This window comes from Papio anubis, chromosome 1 (genome assembly GCF_008728515.1).
Source record: "Papio anubis isolate 15944 chromosome 1, Panubis1.0, whole genome shotgun sequence".
NCBI classification, from domain to species: Eukaryota; Metazoa; Chordata; class Mammalia; order Primates; family Cercopithecidae; genus Papio; species Papio anubis.
The window spans coordinates 126,396,673-126,415,419 of record NC_044976.1 but is presented as its reverse complement, the minus strand read 5'-3'; the positions used below and the strand labels follow the sequence as shown (position 1 = coordinate 126,415,419).

At 44.2% G+C, this 18,747-nt stretch overlaps 2 protein-coding genes across 14 annotated transcripts in view; one reads left to right on the top strand and one right to left on the bottom strand.

The window, feature by feature from the left end:
• Nucleotides 1-18,747, top strand: part of GON4L (gon-4 like) — a 240,991-nt gene that overhangs the window by 125,781 nt on the left and 96,463 nt on the right. The window lies entirely within an intron of this gene.
• The window catches only part of DAP3 (death associated protein 3), a 51,843-nt gene that overhangs the window by 11,425 nt on the left and 21,671 nt on the right, over nucleotides 1-18,747 (bottom strand). For 8 of the 12 annotated variants that reach the window (XM_017947724.2, XM_031659134.1, XM_031659171.1 and 5 more), the window contains 3 exons: nucleotides 12,792-12,845; nucleotides 5,844-5,966; nucleotides 2,462-2,563 (listed from right to left, as the gene is read on the bottom strand). In XM_017947724.2, the coding sequence (XP_017803213.2) occupies nucleotides 2,462-2,563; nucleotides 5,844-5,966; nucleotides 12,792-12,845 (279 nt within the window). Of the gene's footprint in view, nucleotides 1-2,461; nucleotides 2,564-5,843; nucleotides 5,967-12,791; nucleotides 12,846-13,937; nucleotides 14,056-18,747 lie in introns of all 12 variants that reach the window. The other 4 variants (XM_031659181.1, XM_031659234.1, XM_021930743.1 and 1 more) reach the window with 4 other exon arrangements.

Below are 18,747 nucleotides of genomic sequence, written 5' to 3'. Positions count from 1 at the left end.
CTGGTCTCAAACTCGACCTCAGGTGATCCCCGCCTCGGCCTCCTAAGTGCAGAGAGTTACAGGTGGTGTGAGCCACACAGTCGCCGACCTAAAATTTATTTTTAGTTAATTTTTTTGAGGGCGGAGTCTCCAGCTCCTATCACCAGGCTGGAGTGCGGTGGCGTGATCTTGGCTCACTGCAACCTCCGCCTCCTGGGTTCAAGCAATTCTCCCGCCTCAGCCTCCTCAGTAGCTGGGATTACAGGTGCCACAACCACGCCAGGCTGATTTTTGTAATTTTAGTAGAGACAGGGTTTCACCATGTTGGTCAGGCTGGTCTCGAACTCCTGACCTCATGATCCGCCCACCTAGGTCTCCCAAGGTGCTGGGATTATAGGCATGAGCCACCGTGCCTGGCCTAAAATTTATTTTTATTACTTTAACCATTTACTTTTTTCTCTAGAACTAAATACATGGCAGCTCAGGAGCAGGTGTGACCAGCTGCCCCCACAACTCTAAGGCCATCCATACCTCACACCCCCAGCATACTAATCTTTCAGAGTTTATGTGTTCATTCCCCTTTTGCTACCAGAATACTTTGGCAGGAAATTTGGGAAGCACTAATGTGTGTGAAACTGATTTGCAAAGAAAATATTAAAATATGTCTACTAATAAGAATAAATATCTAACAAATACTGTTTGTAAGTATAACTAAAATAGTGTTAATTTTTTTATTTTTTTGAGACGGAGTCTCGCTCTGTTGCACAGACTGGAGTGCAGTGACACGATCTCAGCTCACTGCAAGCTCTGCCTCCCGGGGTCAAGCATTTTTCCTGCTTCAGTCTCACAAGTAGCTGTGACTACAGGCATGCACCACCATGCCCAGCTAATTTTTGTATTTTTAGTAGAGACAGAGTTTCACCATGTTTGGCCAGGCTTGTCTTGAACTCCTGGCCTTAAGTAATCTGCTCACCTCGACTTCCCAAAGTGCTGGGATTACAGGCGTGAGCCACTGTACCCAGCCAGTGTTGATATTTTTAAAAGAAATCCTAACAAAACAATTGAATTGGTGTAGGATTTGACAGGCGATTCCAAACTTAATGGAAGGTTCAATGTTCAAAAAAACACGATACAGGTATTAAAACAAATGTCGGCTGGGCGTGGTGGCTCACGCCTGTAATCCCAGCACTTTGGGAGGCCAAGGCAAGTGGATCACCTGAGGTTAGTAGTTGGAGAGCAGCCTGGCCAATATGGCAAATCCCCATCTCTACTAAAAATATAAAAATTAGCCAGGCGTGGTGGCGAGCACCTGTAATCCCAGCTCCTTGGGAGGCTGAGGTAGGAGAATCACTTGAACTCAGGAGGCAGAGGTTGCAGTGAGCTGAGATCACATCACTGCATTCCAGCCTGGGTGACAAAAGTGAAACTCTGTTTCAAAAAAAAAAAAAAAAAGGCACATCAGGGCTGGGAGCTGTGGCTCACACCTGTAATCCCAGCACTTTGAGCTACCACGACAGGAGGATCACTTGAGCCCAGGAGGTCAGAGATGTAGAGTACAGGTCTCCCTATGTTGGTCGGGAGTTTGAGACCAGCCTGACCAATGATGAAACTCCATGCTACTAAAATACAGAAATAGCCAAGTGGTGGTGCATGCCTGTAATCCCAGCTACTCAGGGAGGCTGAGGTGGGAGAATCCATGAACAGAGGCAGGGTTGTGGTGGGCGAGATTGTGCCGTGCATTCCAGCCTCAGCAACAAGGTAAAACTCCGTCTCAAAAAAAAAAAGTTAATGTTATTGAATTATTTGCTTGTATCAAATTTTGGCATTTTTCTATATGCTTTCCATATTTACAGTGGCCCTAAGTGGTATACATAATTGTGTTGCCCAGACTGGTCTCGAACTCCTGGGCTCAAGTGATCCCTCCACCTTGGCCTCCCAAAGTGCAGCTGGGATTACAGGCATGAGCCATAGCGCCCGACCTGTTATGCCCTTATTATTCATCTAATTTCCTGAAATAAACCACACTAAAGAAATAAGATCCTCTGGCTCGCACGCTAAAACTCACCTGCACAGGCAAGCTTGATAACATTTTCACAAAATACATGGGAGAATAAAAACCAATGCATCTAATCAAAATATCGCTTCTATTTAGCTCAGGAGTATATTATGATTTTGCTTTTGTGCAGCATATTAACTATTTTCATGATATTTTGCCAAGGCAAATTTTAAGTTCATTTAAAACAATTATTTGATGCTGAAATTACTGGAATCTTCTTGGGCTATACAAGGAGGAAAACATCAATACTGTTTAAACATGAGCTTAAAGTAATTGTACTAGTCACAAAAGGTAATCAACAGATGAATTTCTGTTTTTCAGATTAAATTTCATCTTTTATAATTTTCTTCTCATTTAGCCCAACCCCTTTGCTAGCAGCGGCTTGTATTCTGGGCTCCCCCCAGTACCATTCCCTGTCTTGAGCACCTGCATCGCAAAGCGAGGAGGAAGGCCATGGGGAAATACAGTCTTCAAATCCTGGGGGGAGATGTTGTAGTGCTGACCCTCGTGCTGATCCCCATGCTTGGCCTAGGAAATAAGAGTGCAAACAGGTATAATGGTGACAAAGTGACCAAGACTTTCTTTTTGTCTTCTTATCTGTGTGTGTGTGTGTGTGTATATATATATACTTTTTTTTTTTTTTTTGAGATGGAGTCTCGCTCTGTCGCCCAGGCTGGAGTGCAGTGGCTGGATCTCAGCTCACTGCAAGCTCCGCCTCCCAGGTTCAAGCAATTCTACTGCCTCAGCCTCCCAAGTAGCTAGGATCACAGGCATGTGCCATCACACCTGGCTAATTTTGTATTTTTAGTAGAGACAGGGTTTCTCCATGTTGGACAGGCTGGTCTTCAAGTGATCTGCCTGCCTTGGCTTCCCGAAGTGCTGGGATTACAGGTGTGAGCCACTGCACCCGGCCTTTATGTCTTGTTTTTTCTTTTTTTTTTTGAGACAAGATCTTGCTCGGTTTACCAGGATGGAGTATGGTGGTGCAATCACGGCTCACTGAGGCCTCCAATTCCCAGGCTCAAGAGATCCTCCTGCCTCAGCCTCACGAGTAGCTGGGACCACAGGTGTGCACCACTACACCTGGCTAACTTCTTGACTTTTTTGGTAGAGATGAGGTCTTGCTGTGTTGCCCAGGTTGGTCTTGAACTCCTGAACTCCAGTGATCCTCCCGCTTTAGCCTCTCAGTGTTGGGATTACAGGCGTGAGCCACTGCGCCCTGGACCACTCATCTCTTAAAGCTGGAAAAGATACCTCCCATTGTTTTGAGAAAGCCTGTTGCCCAGACTGGAGTGCAGTGGCCTGATCTCAGCTGACTGTAGCCTTGACCTCTTCGGCTCAAGTGATCCTTGTACCTAAACCTCTCCAGTAGCTGGGACTACAGGCGCATGCCACTATGCACTGCTAATTGAAAAACTTTTGGCCGAGTGCGGTGGCTCATGCCTGTCATCTCAGCACTATGGGAGGCCAAGGTCGGTGGATCATGAGGTCAGGAGTTCAAGACCAGCCTGGCCAAGAGGGTGAAAGCCCGTCTCTACAAAAAATACAAATAATTAGCCAGGCATGGTGGCAGGTGCCTGTAATCCCAGCTACTCGGGAGGCTGAGGCACAGAACTGCTTGAACCCGGGAGGTGGAGGATGCAGTGAGCCATGATCATGCCACCGTACTCCAGCCTGGGCGACAGAGCAAGGCTCCGTCTAAAAAAAAGAAAAAAAAGAAAAAGAAAAAAAAATTTTTTTTGGTTGGGTGCAGTGGCTCACGTCTGTAATCCCAGCACTTTAGGAAGCTGAGGTGGGTGGATTGCCTGAGGTCAGGAGTTTAAGACCAGCCTGGCCAACATGGTGAAACCCAATCTGTACTAAAAATACAAAACTTAGCCAGGCGTGGTGATGGGTGCCTGTAATCACAGTTACTTGGGAGGCTGAAACAGGAAAATCACTTAAACCCGGGAGGTGGAGGCTGCAGTGAGACGAGACCGCGCCATTGCACTCCAGCCTGGGCAAGAAGAGTAAAACTCTGTCTCGGAAAAAAAAAAAAAATTGTTTAGAGTTAGGGTCTTGCCATGTTGCCTAGGCTAGTCTAGAACTCCTAAGCTCAAGTGATCCTCCCGCCTAGGCCTCCCAAAGTGCAGGGATTGCAGGCATAAGCTACTGTGCCCATCCTCATTTATCTTAGCCAAGAATGCTGATTGCTGTCCCCAAACCCAGTATGTATATAAAAGTGGTGGCCCAAATAATGAAGCCAATTGCTCATCAAAGTAAACCGTAGATGTAGGGGTAGCAAAGATAATTCTTGCCATCTGGATTCTTCTGTGCTGTGTATAGAGATGCCCCAGTCATGTGACAAGATCATCTGCATGCTGCTGTTTCCATAGAAACCCCAGAGGAACTGGCAGATAAAAGGACTACAATTACAGAGAAAGCTGAAAGACACTTCAGTGGCTTGATTCATTTATTCTACTTCATTTTGTGTTTGTCAAAATAGGTGAAAGGTATATATATATTGGGATTACAGGCATGAGCCACCTCACCCAGCCATATATATATACTTTTTAAGACAGAGTCTTGCTCTCCTGCCCAGGCTGGAGTGCAGTGGCGCAATCTTGGCTCACTGCAACTTCTGTCTCCTCGGTTCAAGCGATTCTCCTGCCTCAGCCTCCTAAGTAGCTGGGATTACAGGTGCCCGCCACCACAGCCAGCTAATTTTAGTATTTTTAGTAGAGACAGGCTTTCGCCATGTTGGCCAGGCTGGTCTAGAACTGACCTCAAGTGATCCTCCTGCCTCGGCCTCCCAAAGTGCTAGGATGATAGTCATGAGCCACCCCGCATGGCCAAAGACTAGAGATATATTTAAAACACACCCTGCTGAGATCATGTTTTGAGTAATGGATGATTCTTTTTTTCCTTCCACACAGACTGTATTAAGATGGGAAGACTCAGAGGGTAGGGGCAGGGAAGGAAACTACTGGTTCTTCACATTACAGCACAGACCACAAATTAATTTCATTTATGAGAGGTAGCAACAAAAAGAAATCAACATCCAGTCTAATGGGGAACTGGACTAGAAAATGCAATACTAGATACTGCTGGAATGCTGGCTTCTGCAGACAAAATTCATTTTAAATGCTGCTCTTCTCATAACAAATCAAGTTAGTTCCCTCTCCAGACCCTAGGAAATCCACTTACAAAAGTGCAAAATAGCACCAGATTGGTTATTAGAAAAACTGGGTTCTGAACCTACCCTGGTAGAAAATTGTGGGCAAGTAGTTTAATTTCTTTAGTATTCTCCATACCAGAGGTTGTTAAGTTATGGCTGGACACCTGCTTTGTAAACAGAGTTTTACTGGTACATGTTCACACCCATTTGTTTATGGCAGAGTTGAGTACTTGTGACAGATCATCCCAGTCCATTGGCCTAAAATATTCACTACATAGTCCTTTAAGAAAAGGTCTGTCACCCAACACATAATATAAGCAATAATAATTGGTAAACTTACCCTGTAAGAAATTAAACTTAGTAAGTATTGAGTATTCGACAACTCTATGCTCAGCAAAATCCGTGAAACTAGGTGAATTCACTAGTTGGGATTACATGGGAACAGATATGGATGGAGCTGGCCAGTGTATGTTACCACAGTATCAGACAGGGACAGGGAGAATCTGGGTTCCAGAGTGCTATCTCAGGTGCAGTATCTGAGTAAATGCAAATCTACTAAGCTTCTTGCAGTTTCAGTTTTCCTATGCAAAATGAGGATAGGAACACAAATCATACGCCCTGAGAAACCCCACATACACATTAGTAACTTACCGGGTCATTCTCAATGGTGCGGGAAATAGCTCTGGGACTCTCAACTGGAACCTGGTTATCTAGGTGAGCAGCAATGCTTTGGCTTGCCTGGGTCCCCATGTGTAAAAAACGCCCAGGGTCCAACTGTAAGAGAAATCATTTCAGTGTCATGGGGTTATCAAACTTTTTTTTTTTTTTTTTGAGACAGAGTTTCGCTCTTGTTGCCCAAGCTGGAGTGCAATGGAGTGTAGTGATCTTGGCTCACTACAACCTCCGCCTCCCGGGTTCAAGTGATTCTCCCGCCTCAGTCTCCTGAGTAACTGGGATTACAGGCACGTGCCACTACACCCAGCTAATTTTTTGTATTTTTAGTAGAAACGAGATTTCACCATGTTGGCCAGACTGATCTTGAACTCCTGAACTCAGGTTATCTGCCCGCCTCTGCCTCCCAAAATGCTGGGATTACAGGCTTGAGTCACCACACCTGGCCAAACAAACTTTTTATGCTCGCTATAACACTGAGAAGGTGAGCCATGTCTGCAACAGGGATGTCACTAACATACATTTTTCTTCTATGTAAAAAAGATCCCTGTTATTATTTAAAATTCACTAAGTCCAATGACATTGTTCATATTCTACATCTGTTCCAGTCTATGTATTGCCTTATCAGGGATCTGTCCTATATGGAAACAAACAATTCTGTCAGAGATTATTCAGGAGCATACACAGCATAACCATTAGCAAACTTGAAGCAGGAAAGCTCTTTTAATGCACTTGCCCAGTGATGAATGGTTGCCAAAACTGTGTAATTCTCATTCTCTGTCAGTCACCTCAGTTATCAGGGGATCAGTGCAATGCTTCTCACTATGTGACAGCTATAATTACATGCCCTGTAACAATTTTCCTGCTAATTGTGCCCTGGAATAAAGAATCTTTCATTAGAGAATGTAATAAGGGAGTATGTCAGATACATAGCTAAGTGAAAGCAAACTGCTCTATAGGTAACTCAGTGAACTGTACACTGAAACCTCTGAACCAACAGAGAGGGGAAGAGGGGGGATTTCAGGAGACAAATCTAACAAAATGGTAAGTGAAAAACTCCAAAACTGAGCTTAAGGATAACAAGCCTTATGTAGAAAGTGAAAAGATGTGTTATGAGGAAAAGATTAGGGAATGCAGCCAGGAGAAGCAAGAGAACAGAAATATAATGGATAGTGTAATAAGGGAGTTGCTTAATAAATAGGTTATCATATGAAAGTTGTCTGTATTTTATAGTCTCACCAAGCAGCTTCTCACCCTCTTTTTTTAAAGACAGGGTCTTGCTCTATCACCCAGGCTGGAGTACAGTGGCACAATCACGGCACACTGTAGTCTCAAACTCCCAGGCCCAAGCCATGCTCCCATCTCAGGCTCCCAAGTAGCTGGGACTACAGGCGCATGCCACCACGCCCAGCTAATTTTTAATTTTTTTAATTTTTTGAAGACGGGTCTTGCTATGTTGCCCAGGCTGCTCTCCAACTCCTGCGCTCAAGTGGCCTGCCTCGGCCTCCCAAAGTGCTGGGATTACAGGCGTGAGCCACCATGCCCAGCCTACCAAGCAGTTTTTTGAGTGCAGAAAATATAAGTTATCTCTGTACCATCCCTCCTCACACTTACACCCATTTTATGACATGATCCTAAACTCCATACATAAATTCTGTGTCTAACATTCCCACTGCACAGGTTGAGAGAGAGTATTGTACACATCACTTTTGTTTTTTTTTTTTTTTTGAGAGAGTCTCACTCTTGTCGCCCAGGCAGGGGTGCAATGGCATGATCTCCGCTCATTACAACCTCTGCCCCCAGGTTCAAGTGGTTCTCCTGCCTCACTAGCTGGGATTACAGGCACCCGCCACCACGCCTGGCTAATTTTTGTATTTTTAGTGGAGACTGGGTTTCACCATGTTAGTCACGCTGGTCTGGAACTCCTGACCTCAGGTGATCTGCCCACCTTAGCCTTCCAAAGTGCTGGGATTATGGGCGTAAGCCACCACTCCCGGCCAACACATAACATTTTAACTTGTATCTTTATCTCTAAATCTTTGATTTTTTCCTCTTTCATAGTCCTTCATCTTCCCAAAAATAGGCTTAACCTTCGACTAATCTAAAAGCTTGGATGGAGCCAGGTGTGGTGGTCCACTCCTGTAGTCCCAGCTACTTGGGAGCTAAAGTGGAAAGACTGCTTGAGGGCAGGAGTTCCACATCAGCCAGGGCAGCAGTGAGACCCCGACAATAAAAAAATTTTAAAAAGTTTAGAAGGTTCCAGAATGATGTCAAAATAAGTCTCAAATTCCTTAGCATAACAATCTAGACCACTGTGATGACTTCAGCCTACCTTTGTAATTTCATTTATAACCATATGACCATGCTAAAACAAGTCACTTTTATGCCTCTATACTTCTGCTCATTCTACTTCAACTTCCCTCTCCCCATTTAAATCCTCCCATTCATCAAACCTCAACTCAAATGTCACATCCTCAGTGAAAATTTGCCAGACACCTCCAGTCAAAAGTAATTCTCTTTCCTTTCTGCTAATAGCACTCTTTGTATTGCACGGCAATTTTATTACATTGCCTTGAGTTGTACTCCTGCCTACTGTTAACTGAGTATCTATTAGATGTCAGGCAATACAGTATTATATATGTACTAGTTTTAAACCTAGAAATCCTAGAAGATAGGCAGAATATTATCAACCCTTTGTTATGATGGGGAAGACAAGGTTCAGGGAAGCTGAGTAATTTTGATTAAAGTCACAAAGTTGTTTTTTTTTTTTTTTTGAGACGGAGTCTTGCTCGGTAGCCCGGGCTGGAGTGCAGTGGCCGGATCTCAGCTCACTGCAAGCTCCGCCTCCCGGGTTTACGCCATTCTCCTGCCTCAGCCTCCCAAGTAGCTGGGACTACAGGCGCCGCCACCTCGCCCGGCTAGTTTTTTGTGTTTTTAGTAGAGACGGGGTTTCACAGTGTTAGCCAGGATGGTCTCGATCTCCTGACCTCGTGATCCGCCCGTCTCGGCCTCCCAAAGTGCTGGGATTACAGGCTTGAGCCACCGCGCCCGGCCAAGGTCACAAAGTTTTAGGCGGTGAACTGGAATTCACATCCAAGTTTGTCTCTATTTAAAGAAAAATTGTATCATGTTATGTTATACATGTTTGTCTCCTAGGCTACACGCTTAGAAGAGAAGGGGTTAGATTTTATTCATTTTTGTATCTCCCTCTCTGAGTACTTAACACACTACAAAGTACTTAGCCCTTTGCCCTGGAATAAAGAATCTGAAACTGAAAACATGCAATGAGAGAGTACGTAGAGCATCCACGAAGTAAAGTAAATGCTCTATAGGAAACTCAGTGAAGTATACACAGAAACCTCTGAACCATTACTTGTAGATTTTAATATAAAGTAACTGTCAAGTACTAGAGTTGCTCCAGCTCTGTCTGAGAATGTATGACTGTAAATTACAGCAGAAGGAGCAATGCTTGGGAAATATCCAAATATCCAAATCGTTCTCTACATTTCTCAGCCTCCCTTGAAGAAATGGGAGAGGTCATGTGATTCCTTTGGCTAAAGACCTATGAATGGAAATAACTTGTGTCATTGCGTCCTTTCTAGTCAGAGCCAATTAAGTGTGAGGTATAAATTATCTCTCCCTCCCCATCTTAAAAGCTACATGTTGAGATGTATCCCAAGAAGGTAAACTTTTGTCCCTCCATCCAGACTTCAATCTTGCTTACAAAGCCTTTTTGAAAGATAGGAACAGAAAAACAAAGCAAAACACATGCACACAACACAAACAATACCCTTTGTGTTAGGCCACTGAGAATACAAGGCTTGTTACTTCAGCACTGCAATCTGAATAATATACCCTAGTACTATTTAAATGCTACTCAATTTTATCTACTGGAGAGAAAGCACCATGTCTCTTTACAAAGCAAAGTGGAAAACAAACTATTCAAGGGCCACAAGGTGGTGCTATTTCTACAGTAATGTGATGACATTTTTGTTATACTTTTTTTTTTTTTTTTTTTGGACATAGGGTGTAGTCTTGCTATATTGCCCAGGCCAGTCTCAAATCCTGGGCCCACATGATCATCTTGCTTCAGCCTCTCAAGTAGCTGAAACTACAGGTAATTTTTGAAGCAAATTAAAAGCTAGCAAAATAGAATCTTTTTTTTTTTTTTTTTGAGATGGAGTTTTGCTCTTGTTGCTCAGGCTGCAGTGCAATGGTGTGATCTTGGCTCACTGCAACCTCTGTCTCCCGGGTTCAAGCGATTCTCCTGTCTCAGCCTTCCGAGTAGCTGGGATTACAGACATGTGCCACCACACCTGGCTAATTTTGTATTTTTAGTAGTGATGGGGTTTCTCCATGTTGGTCAGGCTGGTCTCAAACTCCCGACCTCAGGTGATCTACCTGCCTCAGCCTCCCAAAGTGCTGGCATTACAAGTGTCAGCCACCATGCCTGGCCTACAGCCAAATGGAATCTTTAGTTCTTTAAGTTTTATATATCATTCAAGTAGACTGTTGTTTCCAGAGAAAACAACCATGTGTACAACTGCCTCTGTACAGTTCCAGAATGAACATCCTGCAGTTTTTGAAAGAGCATTTGTGGGCCAATCTAGAAGGTCACTGTGATGGTTAATATTAAGTGTCAACTTGATTGGATTAAAGGCTGTAAAGTATTGTTCCTGCATGTGTCTGTGAGGGTGTTGCCAAAGGAGATTCACATTTGAGTCAGTGGACTGGGAGAGGCAGACCCACCCTCAATGTTTCACCAACTAATCACCTGCCAGGGCAGCTAGAATAAAGCAGGCAGAAGAAGGTGCTGACTTGCTGAGTCTTCCAGCCTTCATCTTTCTCCTGGGCTAGATGCTTCCTGCCCTCGAACGCTGGACTCTGAAGTTCTTCAGCTTTTGGACTCTTGGACTTACAACAGTGATTTGCCAGGGGCTCTCAGGCCTTTAGCCACAGACTAAAGGCTGCACTGTCAGCTTCCCTACTTTTGAAGTTTTGGGACTTGGACTGGCTTACTTGCTCCTCAGCTTGCTGATGGCCTACTGTGGGACTTCGCCAGATGGTGTGACTCAACACTCCTTAACAAACTCTCCTTCATATATACTTCTATCCTATTAGTGCTGTCCCTGCAGAGAACCCTGACTAATACAGTCACCCTGAACCAAACTAAAAAAAAACCCAAAACTTTCTCTCACCAACAGCACGCTACAGTCTGGCCTCAGGTCTTTCTCGTCTGTTATTAAGAAAGAGGAACCTTTTTTTTTTTTTGAGATGGAGTCTTGCTCTGTTGCCCAGGCTAGAGTGCAATGGCATGATCTCGGCTCACTGCAACCTCCACCTCTTGGGTTCGAGCGATTCTCTTACCTCAGCCTCCTGAGTAGCGGGGATTGTAGTCGTGTGCCACCACATGCAGCTAATTTTTGTATTTTTAGGAGAGACAGGGTTTCACTATGTTGGCCAGGCTGGTCTCAAACTCCCGACCTCAGGTGATCTGCCTGCCTCGGCCTCCCAAAGTGCTGGGATTACAGGCATGAGCCACCGGGCCCAGCCGATAAAGGAAATTTATTTTAGCCTTGTAATATGATCAGTTGAGTCCAGAATCCATCCCTCTGCTGATCCTTGCTTTCATTTCATTTTATAATAATGGGTTATTTCATGTATTCATATATAGGCCTGAGGGAAGGGGGCACATGCAGGGAGAGCCATACAGGAGGAAGGGCTCCTCTTCTAGGAAATCTAATCTGTAATTAAATAATCAGCTGAAAATGACCAAGTCTTTCTGGCTCAGTCCTGAGCCTTATCAGGATCTCCTACTGACGCGACTAACCCACCTCAGGTGCTCCTCTTTGGTGCTGTCAGAGCACCGCACTGAAATAGTCATTTATTCATGATTCTACTGGACTATAAGCTTCTGGAGAACATGGACCATAAAATGCAATAGAGCACAGTGGTTAGGCCACAGGCTTTGATGTCAAACAGACCTGGCACCTCGTGTAGGCTTTGCAGCCTCACAGACTATTTCCTCAGGTAAGTTACCTAGCTAATCTCATCTTTAGTTTCTACATCTGTGAAACAAGGATATTATCTCGTTCATGGGTTGATCATGAGGATTAAAAAACTGAAGCACTTAGTATATTACCTGGCACATAATAATACCGAACAAATAATAACTATTATTAGTGAAATGAAGCATCTTAGAATTCTGAGTACCTGCCATATAGAAGGTACTGAAGGCTGGGCACAGTGGCTCATGCCTGTAATCCCAGCACTTTGGGAGGCCGAGGTGGGCAGATCACGAAGTCAGGCGTTTGAGACCAGGCCGGCTAATACAATGAAACATGGTTTCTACTAAAAACACAAAAATTAGCTGGGCATGGTGGCACGCACCTGTAGTCCCAGCTACTCGGGAGGCTGAGGCAGAAGAAATGCTTGAATCCGGGAGGCGGAGGTTGCAGTGAGCTGAGATTGCACTACTGCACACTCCAGCCTGGGTGACACAGTGAGACTCCGTCTCAAAAAAAAAAAAAAACAAAGTACTGAACAACTATTTGGTGAAAAAATGAAGCAAACCAGCAGAATGGTCTTTTTCATGTACAATTTTATTTTTTATTCTAATCTAGATGCTAAAGCTGTAAATTGGCAACTTGTTTTTCTTTTAAATACTTCATTAAGGGATGATAACCATTCTCTAGTTGGCTAGAGAAATAAAGTCGATAAAGATAATTACAGTCGAACTTACTTATGTTTTCTGGAAAAATATTCTCCTATCCCATGGTAAATTCTCAAGCACAATTATTCTACTAAAACCTGTTACATATGAAGTTTTCCAGAGCATTTCACTCTAGATACAATGAATCCATCTAAAAATAAGAACCCAGGAACCTAAAGGCAATATGCACAGTGTTCAGGTTAGTCAGGACTCACCTTATGGATCCTAGAGATAAGCCTTGTTATTCCTTTCAGCATCATCCTTGCACTCTTAAAACAAAAAAAAAAATGAAAAGGTAAACCACAAATGGGAAAAGCTATTTGCAACATGGAAAACTGACAATAGATTAATAGGGATTAATAATCTATATTAATATCTAGAATAGATAAAGAATGCCTATGGCTTCATAAAGAAAAATGAGCAAAAGACATAAACTGGCATTTCACAGAAAAGAAAACACAAAAGGCTAGTGAACCTATGAAAAGATTTTTGAACCTCATTACAAATCAGGGAAATGCTAATTAAAATGATGAAAACCAGATACCATTCACAATCATCATACTGGGAAAATTAAAAAGTCAGGCAGGACACAGTGGCTCACACCTACAATCCCAACATTTTTGGAGGAACACTTTGCGGGGCTGAGGTGGGTGGATTGCTTGAGCCCAGGAATTCAAGACTGGCCTTGGCAACAGAGTGAGACCCTATCTTTACAAAAAATATAAAAATTAATAGGGCATGGTAGTGCATGTCTGTGGTCCCAGCTCCTCGGGAGGCTGAGGCAGGAGGATCACTTGAGCTTAGGAGGTGAAGGTCACAGTGAGCTGAGATGCACTACATTCCAGCATGGATGACAGAGACCACCTCAAAAAAAAAAGAAAAGAAAAGAAAATAGGCCAGGTGTAATAGCTCATACCTGTAATCCCAGCACTTTGGGAGGTCAAGGTGGGCAGATCACTTGAGGTCAGGAGTTCGAGACCAGCCTGGCCAACATGGTAAAACTTCGTCTCTACCAAAACATATTTTAAAAAATGAGTTGGAGGCCAGGTGCAGTGGCTCACGCCTGTAATCCCAGCACTTTGGGAGGCCAAGGTGGGTGGATCACGAGGTCAGGAGATTGAGATGGTCCCGGCTAACACGGGGAAACGCTGTCTCTACTAAAAATACAGAAAAATTAGTCAGGCGTGGTGGCGGGCGCCCGTAGTCCCAGATACTTGGGAGGCTAAGGCAGGAGAATAGCATGAACCTGGAAGGCGGAGCTTGCAGTGAGCTGAGATCATGCCACTGCACTCTAGCCTGGGAGACAGAGCAAGACTCTGTCTCAAAAAAAAAAAAAATTAGTCAGGAGTGGTGATACGCACCTGTAGTCCCAGCTACTCTGGAGGCTAAGGCAGGAGGATTGCTTGCATCCAAGAGGTAGAGGTTGCAGTGAGCTGATATCACACCACTGTACTCTAGCCCAGGCGACAGAGTAAGAATCTGTCTCAAAAAAAAAAAAAAAGAAAAAAAACTAAAAAGTCAGACAATAGCAAATGTTAAATAGGCTGTGAAACATTACATTGTATTAAACTTTCATACATGTCAATGAAAGTATAAATACAAGTATCTTTGCAAAGTTGAAAATGCACAAACCAGGCCAGGCGAGGTTGCTCGTGACTGTAATCCCAGTACTTTGGGAGGCCACGGCAGGTGGATCACCTGAGGTCAGGAGTTCAGGACCAGCCTGGCCAACATGGTGAAACCCAATCCCTACTAAAAATACAAAAAATTAGCTGGGCGTGGTGGTGCGCACCCATAATCCCAGCTACTCAGGAAGCAGAGGCAGGAGGATCACTTGAACCTGGGAGACAGAGGTTGCAGTGAGCCGAGATCGCGCCATTGCACTCCAGACTGGGCAAAAAGAGTGAAACTCTGTCTCAAAAAAAAAATGAAAGTGGGGGTAAATGCTGCAAAAGCCGGCCGGGCGCAGTGGCTCACACCTGTAATCTCAGCACTTTGGGCAGCTGAGGCGGGCGGATCACCTGAGGTCAGGAGTTTGAGACAAGTCTTGGCAAGACAGTGAAACCCCATCTCTACTAAAATACAAACAAACAAAAAAAAATTAGTCGGGGTCGGGGGCAGCGTGCGCCTGTAATACCAGCTACTCAGGAGGCTGAGACAGGAGAATCGCTTGAACCCGGGAAGCAGAGGTTGCAGTGAACTGAGAATGGACCACTGCACTCCAGCCTGGGTGACAGAGCAAGACTCCATCTCAAAAAATAAATTAATTAATAAATAAAATAAAATACACAAGCCCATGACCCAGCTATTCTACTCCTTGGTACTTACTCTAGAAAAACACTTCTACGGCCAGGCACGGTGGCTCATGCCTGTAATCCCAGCACTTCGGGAGGCCAAGGCGGGTGGATCACCTGAGGTTAGGAGTTTGAGACCAGCCTGGCCAACATGGTGAAACACTGTCTCTACTAAAAATACAAAAAATTAGCTGGACGTGGTGGTGTATGCCTGTAATCCCAGTTACTCAGGAGGCTGAGGCAGGAGAATCGCTTGAACCCGGGAGGTGGAGGTTGCAGTGAGCCGAGATCATGCCATTGCACTCCAGCCTGGGCAGCAAGAGTGAAACTCTGTCTCAAAACAAAAACAAAAACATTTCTACATGTACACTGGGAAATATATATATGGAGGTTCATACTAGCAGAGTATGAATTGTAAAAAAACTGTAGAAAAACCAAATGTCCCTTAGTAGAACAGTACATAGAGACAGTCATAAAATGGAATATTAGAAAGCAATTAAATGAAAAAATTACCATTGCATGCATCAATATGGATCTCAAAAATGAATACTGAGTGAACACTATTTGGCACGACATAACATACAAAATTCAAAACCAAAAAGCTTCTTTAATTATTTGGGGGATATAAATAGGAAAACTGAAACAAAAAGGCAAGAGAATGATAAAAACAACATTTAGAATAATGGTTACTTCTGGGGAGAAAGAAAAGGGAAAAAGATTGGGGCAGGGCACATAAGGAAACTGATAATAAACTATTACTAACACTGGATAATGGATACATGATAATTTATTAATAATTTTCATATCATGTGTATTATATTCATTCTTTTGTATACAGGAAATATTTAATTTAAAAGCCCAAATCTTTTGGAGCTAAGAGGTTTAAAATACTTAAATGTAACTCTTAATATCCAGTAGTTATAGAATAACTGAATTAAACATCTATGTAATTAATTAGTTCATTTTGGCTATCTTTTTTTGTTTGTTTGTTTTGTTTTGGTTGTTTTGAGATGGGGTTTTGCACTTGTTGCCTAGGCTGGAGTGCAACGGCATGATCCCGGCTCACTGCAACCTCCACCTCCCGGGTTAAAGCGATTCTCCTGTCTCAGCCTCCTGAGTAACTGGAGTTAGAGATGCCAGCTACCACGCCCAGTTAATTTTTATATTTTTTAGTAGAGACAGTGTTTCACCATGTTGGCCAGGCTGGTCTCGAACTCCTGACCTCAGGTGATCCACCTGCCTCGGCCTCTCAAAGTGCTGGGATTACAGGCATGAGCTACCACACCTGACACCTTGGCTATCATTTTCACCTTTCTTTATTTTATTTTTTATTTTTTGAGATGAAGTCTTGCTCTGTCACCCAAGCTGGAGTGCAGTGGTGTGATCTTGGTTCACTGGAACCTTGCCTCCTGGGTTCAAGCAATTCTCCTGCCTCAGCCTCCTGAGTAGCTGGGACTACAGGCACACACCACCATGTCCAGCTAATTTTTGTATTTTTAGTAGAAACGGGGTTTCACCATGTTGGCCAGGCTGGTCTTGAACTCCTTGACCTCAGGTGATCCTCCCACTTCGGCCTCCCAAAGTGTTGGGATTACAGGCGTGAGCCACCGCACCCTGACACACCTTTTACAACCCAAATCTTTAAAGCAACAATAATAAAAAACCATAGAGTTACAACCAATTAACCTAACAGTTACTGAGCACCTACTGTGTGTCAGGCTCTGCGAATACAATGGTGAACAAACTATTACAGTCCCTGATCTTATAGTCAAGGAATTTATAGTACAGTCAAGAGAATCACATAGGCTGGGCATGGTGACTCATGCCTGTAATATCAGCCCTCTGGGAGGCTGGGGTGAGAAGACTGCTTGAGCCCAGGAGTTTGAGACCAGCTTGGGTAACAGTAAGACCACAAATTCCACAAAAAAAAGAAAAAAAATTAATTAGTTGGCCATGGTGGTGCAGGACTAGTCGTAGCTACTTAGGAGGCTGAGGCAAAAGGATCACGTGAGGCCAGGTGTTAAAGGCTACAGGGAGCTATGATCATGCCACTGTACTCCAGCCTGCATGATACAGTCAGATCTGGTCTAAATAAATAGATAAATACATGAAAAGAGGCCAGGTGCGGTGGTTCATACCTGTGATCCTAGTACTTTGGGAGGCTGAGGTGGATGGACTACCTGAGCTCAGGAGTTCGAGACCAGCCCGGACCATATGGTAAAACCCCATCTCTACTAAAATACAAAAAATTAGCCTGGCATGGTGGTGCATGCCTTTAGTCCCAGCTACTCAGGAGGCTGAGGCGGGAGAATCGCTTGAACCCGGGAGGCAGAGGTTGTAGTGAGCTGAGATTGCACCACTGCACTCCAGCCTAGGCGACAGAGCAAGACTCCATCTCAAAAAAACAAATAAATAAATAAATAAAATTTAAAAAATAAATAAAAAGAGAGAGAATCACACAAATTCCTTTAATTTTATTTCCTTTCAGTTTTTCTTTCTTTTCTTTTTTTTTTTTTTTTTTTGAGACAGGGTCTCACTTGGTTGCCCAGGATGGAGTGCAGTGGTAAGATCACAGCACACTGTAGCCTCGAACTCTTGGGTTCAAGTGATCCTCCTTCCTCAGCCTTTCAAGTAGCTGGGAATATAGGTGTCATTGCCTGGCATATTAAAAAAAATTATTTTTTTTTGGTAGACATAACCCTTGCTATGGTGCCCAGGATGGTCTTGAACTCCTGGGCTCAAGTGATCCTCCTGCCTCAGCATCCCAAAGTGCTGGGATTACAGGTGTGAGCCACCATGCTCTGCTTCAACTCTATCACATTTGTTATTTTTCTTGAGACAGGGTCTTGCTCTGTCATCCAAGTTGGAGTACAGTGGCACAATCACAGCTCACTGCAGCCTCGAACTCCCCTGCTTAAGCGATCTTCCCACCTCAGCCTCCCAAGTAGCTGGGATTACAGGCACGTGCCACTGTGCCTGGCTTTTTTATTTTGTAGAGACAGGGTCTCACTATGTTGCCAGGCATGGTCTTGAACTCCTGGACACAAGTGATCCTCCCACCTCAGCCTCTCAAAGTGCTGGGATTACAGGTATGAGCCATCGCACTTGGCCTTAAATATACTGGATTTGTTTATCTCTGAGATGGAATCTCGCTCTGTCGCCCAGGCTGGAGCATAGGGGCATGATCTCGGCTCACTGCAACATCCACTTCCCGAGTTCAAGCAATTCTCCTGCCTCAGCCTCCCAAGTACCTGGGACTACAGGCGCCCACTACCACGCCAGCTAATTTTTGTATTTTTAGTAGATACAGGGTTTCGTCATGTTGGCTAGGCTGTTCTCGAACCCTTGACCTTAAGTGATCCTCCCGCCTCGGCCTCCCAAAGTATTGGGATTACAAGTGTGAGCCACCATGCCCAGCCATACTATTTAATGGAGATGCCAAAGCACTCCTAAACTCAGTCATTCAAGAAACGTATGACATGCTTCCATGTGCCCACACTATACAGAGTCTACAGTGGTGAATAAGACTGGGATGGTCTCTACTGGCCTGCCTGCCTTTTTACTTGTGGGATTTCAGGGCTCCTTTTCTAGAGTGCAATGTCACTCCAATAGTATTTGACCTGCCCCACTGTGCTCCCCAGATCCTCTCAATGCTCCCCAGCACAACCACTACTGGAAGAGCTGTGGACTACGAAGCAGGCTGGATACTGGAGAGGAAGGAGTGTGTGACATGGTCCAGATGCACTTCTTTCCACAGGTGTGCCTGTGGACACTGGAGTTATTATTTTGCCTATATTATAGACACTATGAGAAATGATGGTCAGAACGTGTAATCAGCTTTCATTCTAGGACACTATCATCTTGAACCCAAACTAAA